Source organism: Panicum virgatum, chromosome 1N (assembly GCF_016808335.1).
Source record: "Panicum virgatum strain AP13 chromosome 1N, P.virgatum_v5, whole genome shotgun sequence".
NCBI classification, from domain to species: domain Eukaryota; kingdom Viridiplantae; phylum Streptophyta; class Magnoliopsida; order Poales; family Poaceae; genus Panicum; species Panicum virgatum.
The window spans coordinates 10865089-10874277 of NC_053145.1; the positions used below are offsets into that span (position 1 = coordinate 10865089).

At 47.5% G+C, this 9189-nt stretch overlaps 1 protein-coding gene across 1 annotated transcript; it reads left to right on the top strand.

The window, feature by feature from the left end:
- Positions 1–3781: 3781 nt before the first annotated feature.
- On the top strand, positions 3782–5769 carry LOC120653949 (cytokinin dehydrogenase 7-like). The gene is made up of 3 exons (XM_039931603.1): positions 3782–4394; positions 4494–4900; positions 4983–5769. Exons 1-3 carry the CDS (start codon positions 3782–3784, stop codon positions 5607–5609), a joined length of 1647 nt encoding a protein of 548 aa, XP_039787537.1. The 3' UTR covers positions 5610–5769.
- The last annotated feature ends 3420 nt before the right edge of the window (positions 5770–9189 follow it).

The window sequence follows — 9189 nt, forward strand, 5'->3', positions numbered from 1 at the left end:
CCTTCTCCAGCTCAGGATTAGTTCGCCTTTCTTTTTGGTGCTTTGTTGCCAAAGGGGGAGATAGATAGGGGGAGCTTGGTGGTTTGTGGCGTGTTTGGATCTTCATGGATTTTGTGTATGGACATGTTATTTGGATATTGTGTATGCTCTGTGTTGACATGTCCCTACATGTGCTTTATTTAGAGTAATGCATGTTTGTTTGTCACTTACAATTTCATATCTTGTGTATCTCTACTTTGTGTTGTCATCAATCACCAAAAAGGGGGAGATTGAAGTGCATCTAGGCCGATAGATGCTAATGGTAAGTTTCGGTGATTAATGACAACAGTATGCGACTAACGTATGTTTTGAAGGAAATATTAATGATTAGTTAAGTCTCATATGGAATGTGAAAAGAGACCCCTCAATTCGAAACAACCATGCGTGCCAAGGACTCATTTTCAAAGATTAAGGACCTTTCTAGTCTCAAGTGTCACAAGGAGATGAAGGACACTTGATTTAGATAGGGTTTATAGTTTTTAGTTCTTGACCGTACTATTAAGAGGGGTTCATAAGTTAGTAGCTTGATCAAAATTAAGTTGGCCTTAGAAATCATGCACACTCGCTCAAAAACAGCCCAAGATGGTCAAATAGAAGTCAACACAACGCTTGGAAGAAGAAACAATCGAAGTTACATTCGAATCCAGGTCAATTCAGCTGAAAACAAAGAAAAACAGCAGCACCGATTGAACCGGTGCCCTAGCATCGGAGCATCCGATGCTTGGCGGAAGGACCGATGCCCTGTCGGTCTATCTTCTCTGGATGCAGGCAGGAATCAAGTCAAAAACTCTATAGCACCGGTTGAACCGATGGTCAAAAGATAAGCACCGGTGCATTAGACGTCCCATGTTCCAGAGAGCATGTTTTGGTGGACTTCGACTTCTCTTCAGCACCGGTTGAACCAACGCTTCAGAATCACAGCACCGGTGCATTAGACGTCCTATGTTCCAGAGAGCTTGTTTGTGTTGGTCAGTGAACCTCTTCAGCACCGGTTGAACCGATGCCCCTACGGAGCATGCACCGGTGCAATGACGCAAGCCTGGATACTGTGTCAGAACCCCAACGGCTACAATTTGGACACAGAGAGACCGGTTGAACCGACGCCTCAAATCTGACACCCATCGGTTCTTCCGGTGCTCACGGTTTTTCTGCAGTGGACTTCCAACGGCTATGTAACTCTTTCCACTCTATATAAGGGCACCCCATGGCTCATTTCAGTTGCCTTTGACACCCTGAATACTTGAGGCCACCCTTGAGAAGAAGAGAAAGTGCTTTGAGCAAACAAGAGAAGATCTAGCACTTTGTTTGTGCTTCAACCTTGAAGAATCCATCCTTTGCAAGTGTAGCAAGTGTGCTTGAGCTAGGGCCAACTGAGTGTAGGTCAAGTGAAGGCTTAGGAGCTTGTTACTCTTGGTGTTTGACGGCACCTAGCCGGTCTTGGTGATCGGGAGGTTCTTGGTGAGCTCTTGGTGTTTGTGGGAGCCCCAAGACAAGAAGATTGTACACGGTGTGAAGCTCGCCGTTCCGGAGATGGAGAAAGAGCATTCTTAGTGATCACTTGCTCCTTGGTGAAGCAAGGGAGCTATACCCTTGTGTGGGTGCTCCAACGTGGATTAGGGGGGAGCGTCAACTCCTCGATACCACGGGAAAAAATCCAGTTGTCTCGTATCTCTTACTTTTATTTCAAGCAATTAAATCCTTTTGTTGTTACTCTTGTCTTTGATTGCTTGTAGTTTGACTAGGACAACTTGCATGGTAGTGTGACCTTTTGCTTAGGTTTTGATCTTACTAGTGTGATATCTTTTAAGCAACATGATCATGATAGTGTGTTTACCTACCTAAGGACCTTGTGCTAGCATGCTCTAGTGACTAGGTTTCAAATTTATAGATTGAGCAATATTAGTCTAGGTTAAGGACTAGATAGAAATTTGAAAAAATCCCAATTCAACCCCCCTTCTTGGGCCTCGATCCTTACATTGGGCTCCTGTGGTGTTGCCTCCGACTATTTTTAACGAAATGAGTTTGAGCTCCAGAACCATTGTTAAAAATAGGACGTGCATGAACAGAATGTCAAAACTTAAACAAAAAAGAAACCCCCAAAACATGGGATTGGAGGAAGGAAAATGCTTTGCTAAGCATATGAAAAAATTACAAACAAAATGCTCTACAACCGTTGACCCAAACCTGTACTTTCATTAAGACACATCAGGCCGGGCATCAAGGTCGTCTGAGCTCGTGCATGAACCATCAGGTCACTTGGCCTTTGTGTTTCCGGCCTTGCAGCTTCTTTAAAGGGCAGAGAACAGTGAGGTGTCCACCACTAAACCCATGGATATCATTCAGACAGTTGACGAATCTTCAGGTTTGATATGGTCTGAAAAAACATTAACCCCTCGACGTTCATGCATCCTCGCAGCCTGCCAATCTTATATTGTTTCAGTTTTGTTTATACACTATTCTGCCGTCGGAAGGATATATTTTTCTTTACACATCCGTCAGTTTAAATTTGTGATCTGACTGCACACGAACTTCACGATTAAAATAAAATACTGTCGAGCTTCACAAGAAGCGCTTACATCCCTGCCACTCCATAGAGAATTCCTGCCGGACATCAACGAACCGGAATGTCAATGGAGGACGGAGGTGTAGGGTCTTGAAGAGTTCATGCATGCATCATGCATGGCGTGCTAGAAACCGGTAGTCAATTTCCAGTTTACCTACCTGCATCATTGGCTGCTCGTCAGGTTTGCTGTCATGTGGACAAAATCTCCTGCCGTCAGTTGATCACTACAGCCACATGCTTCTTCAGATGCTGAGATTCTCTTCCGGGTGGACTTAACTGTTGCAATCTGGTGGAGTATATCTGAGTTATTAAGCTAAAAACTAATAGGGTAAGTTTCAAAGAAGTACAATTATTTTGGTCAAATACTGACAGAACTGTAACTGTTTTGAGTTTTGACATACATCATAAAAACACTACAACTATTTTGACACTTATATTGTAGAACAATTTTCACATGAACTGTTATAGTTCTATGATATCTAGTTCAGAAAAAAATCCACGACATATGTTAAAAAGTAGTAGTTATGTGGGCATCAGGTCAACATAATTGAAGTTTTGTGACAGTTGCTTAAATAATGAATGTGACATGTTGGTAAACGGGAACAGCTTACATTGTTTGAGTTAGTTTACTTATTGAAAGCTTACATATGACCACCATGTTCGTAATTAATCTATATATTTCTCAGCCTGCAAGGCAGAAGAAAAACCGCTCTGAGCCTGCAAGGCAGAAGAAAAACCGCTCTGAGCCTGCAAAGCAGAAGAAAATTTGCTCTGAGTCTCTCCCATTCTTGACCTCAAGAAAGGAGACGATAGAAAGAAATATTGCTCTGACCAATAATCATTAAGATACTTCCACAAGTCAACATCTTAAAACCAGGAGATGGAGCCTAGTATTAACTAATTTTTTTTTCCTTATCATGGTTCAGGTACACACCTCCTTTTGTTGAAAGTCAATCAGTTTCAAAATATTCAGAACAATTTCAATAGTCTGAACTCTGAAAGCACTGCTGTACCTCCATTTGTCAACGTTTGAAAGGCCAAATGGTATCCTATAAATACCAGGGATGTTCTAGACCACAAGGAGACACAAGCAATCTCTCCTTTTTATAGTTTCTCATCATCCAAAAGGCAGCCAGTCCTCGCAAACACATCCAATTGCGTAGTTGCAGCAGGAGAAGCATGGCAAGAACTCGTTTCGTGGCACTCGCTCTCGTCACCAGCTTCCTCTCCGTCGTCGCCGGCCAGCTCCGGCCATTGCCTGCCGCTGGCCTCCCGGGCGACCTTTTCAACCAGGGCATCGCGTCGAGGCTCCGCACCGATCGCGACACGACGGCGAAGGCGTCGACGGACTTCGGCCAGATGGTCAGGGCCGCGCCGGAGGCCGTGTTCCATCCACGCGCGCCCGCCGACATCGCCGAGCTCATCCGGTTCTCCGCCTTCTCGCCGGCGCCGTTCCCCGTGGCGCCGCGAGGGCAGGGCCACTCCTGGCACGGCCAGTCGCTCGCCCCCGGCGGCGTCGTCGTGGACATGCGCTCCATGGGGCGCGGTCACCGCGCCGCCCGCATCAACGTGTCCACGGCGGCCGGCGCGGAGCCGTACGTCGACGCCGGCGGGCAGCAGCTGTGGGCCGACGTCCTCCGCGCCACGCTGCGCCACGGCCTCGCGCCACGCGTGTGGACGGACTACCTCCGGCTCACCGTCGGCGGCACGCTCTCCAACGCCGGCATCGGCGGGCAGGCGTTCCGGCACGGCCCGCAGATCGCCAACGTGCACGAACTCGACGTGATCACAGGTAATCATCACAGCATTCCGGCATGATCAACGATCAACAGTAATTCTTGCTCATGATCTGTTAAGCAACTAACTAGGAGTACTTTTACACCCAATGCAGGAACGGGAGAGATGGTGACATGCTCCCGGGACAAGAACTCGGACCTGTTCTTCGCGGCCCTGGGTGGATTGGGGCAGTTCGGGGTCATCACCCGGGCAAGGATTCGGCTTGAGCAGGCTCCAAAGCGGGTGCGCTGGGTCCGGCTTGCCTACTCGGATGTAGCCATGTTCACCAAGGATCAGGAGTTTCTCATATCAAATCAAGCCAGCCATGCCGGGTTCAACTACGTTGAAGGACAAGTCCAGCTCAACCGGTCCTTCATTGAAGGTCCCAAGTCAACACCATTCTTCTCCACCACCAACCTCAGTAGGCTGGCAAGCCTCGGTTCGAGGACCCGCGTCGCTGCCATCTACTACATCGAAGGCACCATGTACTACAACGAGGATACCACCATATCTGTGGATCAGGTACTAACTTGAAACAAAAAAACAATCAAATTTCATCATTATGCTTAATGCTTAAACCTACCGCTTTGAATGAAAAAAAAAGTTAATTTGTTTTTTCTTTTCTTATAGAAAAATGGAGGCGGTCTTGGATCAGCTGAACTTCGAGCCGGGGTTTGTGTTCACCAAGGACGTGACATACGTGCAGTTCCTTGATCGCGTGAGAGAGGAGGAGAGGGCGCTCCGGTCAGCCAGTGTGTGGGAAGTGCCGCACCCATGGCTAAACCTCTTCGTCCCCCGGTCTCGCATACTTGACTTTGACACCGGTGTATTCAAAGGGCTCCTTAGGGACGCCAACCCTGCTGGGGTAATCCTCATGTATCCCATGAACAAGGATAGGTGGGACGATCGGATGACGGCGATGACCCCAACCGCCGATGAGGATGTTTTCTACGCGGTGAGTCTGCTTTGGTCGGCATTGTCAGCAGATGATGTGGAGCAGCTAGAGAAGATGAACGAGTTAGTGCTGGATTTATGCGCTAGGACAGGCATGGAATGCAAACAGTACTTACCACACCACACATCTCAAGATGGGTGGCAACAACATTTTGGGGCCAAGTGGGGCAAGATTGCTGAGCTGAAGGCCAAGTATGATCCTCAAACGATATTGTCACGAGGTCACAAGATTTTCCCTTCACGAGCTGCCGATGTTGTTGGCGTTGCGACCGCCTAATTGGACTTCAGCGTGTAGAGTGTATGTGTATGTGATAGGTGTTTTGTAGCTAGGGATCAATTTGCACATAAGTTTTTGAGTTTGTTAATTAGGAGGGTAGTAAAAGCCAAACCAGCTTTTGCTGGCTAATTGGAAGGAGGAGCAACTGTAGCTTGACTTGATTCTTGTATCTTTTTTCTCTGTCATTTAGATCACAGCTACAGGAAACTTTTGTACATGATTTCCAGTTCAAAGAGGACTAGTTGCCATTTCCCGAGCAATTTGTGCCCATACACACAAACAGAACGCTGAAAAGCCTGAAATAGTCTCAACTTGCGATTTTCTGTAAAAAAAATGGGTTCATTTTCCTTCCAAACAGCCATTTGTATGGACAGTCGATCCAACCAATATACTGCAACTGAAAGTTTACAAAACCTGAAAGACATCGATCTGGGGGCATCATGGTGTGGTCTTGTGCATGCATGAAAATGAAATGAACCACCAGCCGGTAAGTGGGCCTCTGTTTCGGCCTAAGGGATTGATTATTCTTTTTCTTTTCTTTTTTTTTCTAATGAAGGGTTGATTCTTTAAAGGGCTCACAACGCTGAGGTGTCCACCATTAACCCGTGGAGACTCTTTCAGCGGTTGGCATATCTGCATCTTTGATATGGTCAGATAAACATAACCCCTTGACATTCATTCATGCATCCCTGCACTCTGTTATCTTGTCCCCCCCCCCCCCCCCCCCCCCGACATCCAGTTTAAACTTTTTTAGCCGAACAGAAGAATTCACAATTATAATCAATATCGCTGAGTTAAAAAAGAAATGTGCTTATGTTCCCGTTACTCCAAAAAATATTCGTGCCGGAAACGTCAACTGAGTTTAGCATCATGAAAAGAAAAGGGCAGGTCATGCTGCGTTAGACATTGAGAGTCAAATCCTTGTTTACCTGCCTGCATGGTTGGTTGTTAGTCAGGGTCGTTGTCATGTGGACAACATCTCCGAACGTCAGTTGATCACTACAGATACAGTCACATGCTTCTTGTCAGATCACAGTGATATTCGCTTTGAATGGACCTAATTTTGCATTCTGATTTATTAGTGCTCACCTGATTTTACCAAGCTCAATTTTTATGGTATGGTGATGAATGGGAATCAACATTTTTTTTAAAAGGAACACAAAGTGATCAAATTAAGGAAAAAAACTATTTTTTATAGTATGGCCGCTAGGCTATATAGTATGTCTTTCTCAGCCAGAATGGCAGAAGGAGTATTGATATCAATCTCTGACCTAACATGTTTCAGAAACTAAAAGAAATCGTTCTAACAAATAATCATTTGTTACTCTCGATAAGTCAAAAACTAAAAACCAGCAATGTAATAAACATATATATAGGTTTTCCCTCGTCATGCTTCAGGTGCATTCCCCAAAAAGTCAATCAGTTCCATAATATTCAGGGGGGAAAAAAGAAGATACAGCTCTGCTGCACCTCCACATGTCAATATTTGCAAGGCAGAATGATATCTCCTACAATCCTATAAATACATTGGGATTTATTGACCTGAAGAACACAAAAAAATTGTCTCCTTTTCTAGTTACTTATCACCAAAGCAGCCAAGCCTCTCAAGTCAAATGCAAACCTCTAGCAGCAGTTTGTTGCCGTCTGTGAGTTCGCCCAAAAACGTGCAGCTCGACGCAAACACCCCGGACAAGATTATTTGGAAATGGACCGTGAATGGCGAATACTCGGCTTGGCTGATAATAAAGAACAGAGTGTGGACCTCAGATCGGTTAGCTGCTAGGGGTTGGCCAAGGAATGAGGTGTGCCCACTTTGCAGGCAAGTTCTTGAAACAGCACATCACCAAGATACACGGAACGCCTCTTGGCCTTATGGCCTAGCTGGCCACTTATGGTGGACCCCTGCACTATGGATCCTATCACTTTACTGTCTTGGAACCGCATGTTCGAGGGAACGAGCTGCACCACGCATGAGCTGCAGGACAAGATCAAACTCGTGGATTGACGCGGCTGCACGTCGGTTGGGTTGTACGAGAGCGGGTTGGCCTTTTGAGGCTCTGTAGTAGTTCGCTTTCTCTGGAGTCGGGATGGTGCCTCTTTGTGTGAGCTTCATACTTTGCGCGGTTGTAAGACTCTTTTCGTCTTAATACAATTGTCGGTACCCAGGATTGGGGTACCCCTCTTGTTGTGTCTAGGCAAGGGTCTCGTAGTTATCCTTAACTACGCCCTGACGGCCGAACAGCCGGAGCCCTATGGTCTGGAACCCTACTTTCCCGGCAAACGGCCCGGACCCGCTCCCCGCTTGAGGAAGGTCCGGTGGCGCCACGTGTCCCGGGGAGGTAGCCCTCAGCCAAAACAGTTGGGCCCCGGACCTCGCCGGGTCCCGGATCCCCATATACTATCCGACACCCCGTCTGGGCTGGTCCGGAGCCGCCACTAGTCCGCAGGTGCGGGCACGCATGCGGAGCCGCGTGGCTTCCACCGGAAGACTCGCCTACCTACCGCATTCAATGCGGAAGTGCGCTCTGCCACAGCAGAGCCCGAGGCGGCTTTTGCCAGGTTGCACTGTTGGTCGCGTGTTACCAAGGCGCACAGTGCAGTCGCTGGCGCCGCCCACGCCGCGTATGTCAGTCTACTATACCAGTTGGGCGCGACGACTCGGCTTCGCCCATTATGACGCCTACATGGTAGGCTCGACAGACTACGTCGCATGCTACATTGCCCCAACGGGCGCCTCGCTGATGGGACAAATAAATACTCCCTTCGGTCAAGAGAGTCTACAGGGTGATGAAGCGTATCCAAGAAGAGATTCTCAACCGCTGTTGCTCCATTAAAGCTTTCTGCGCAGTATACTATACATCCACGTTAGACCCACCTATCGGGGTCTGAATGCCTGTGTACGCGTCCCCTTGGTCTATAAAAGGGAGACGCTCGCTAGAGGAAGATTCATTCAAGGCCCGGCTGGGCAGAGGATAGACTCATTCATACCAAGAGCAATACACCTCACAGTGGACGTAGGGTATTACGCTTCAGCGGCCCGAACCACTCAAAACCCGAGTCTTCTTGTGTTCTTGCCCCCAAGCTAGATTGGCATAATCGCTCAGCACTTTCCCGAGTACTTTCCCTCTGGGATTAAGCGGGTGCGTTCCGCCACCCGGCTGTGGGTACCCAAAAACCCACGACAACAATGATACGCATGTCTCCTGCGTATTCGAGAAAAAAAATACATGAAACGCGTCTGGACCCTCATTGCTTCCTGGATCACCTGGCCGCAGCTGAGGCAGACCAGGTGGCAAGCGACCGCTTCGGTTGGTGATTGGTGGCATATGATGGCCACTTTGGACGGGATCCCAAAAAAGGCTGTGCAGTCTTTGCTTCTGCTGGTCAACTTGGAAGTTTGGAAGGAGCGAAATGCAAGAACGTTTGTAAGGAAAGAGCTCTCGGCGACGGCGTTGGGCCTGTTTCAGAAGATCAAGGAAGAGGCACACTTGTGGGGATTAACATGGACTAAACACTTAGTAGCTCTTTAGCCTTTTCGTGAGACTTGAGTCTTGTAAATCTTTTTCCTTTTCCAGTTTTT

Coding starts and splice junctions, on each gene's coding strand:
- LOC120653949 (XM_039931603.1), top strand. CDS start 3,782: ATGGCAAGAACTCGTTTCGTGGCACTCGCTCTCGTCACCAGCTTCCTC. Junction 4,395..4,493: donor CGAACTCGACGTGATCACAG/GTAATCATCACA, acceptor CACCCAATGCAG/GAACGGGAGAGATGGTGACA. Junction 4,901..4,982: donor CCACCATATCTGTGGATCAG/GTACTAACTTGA, acceptor TGAAAAAAAAAG/TTAATTTGTTTTTTCTTTTC.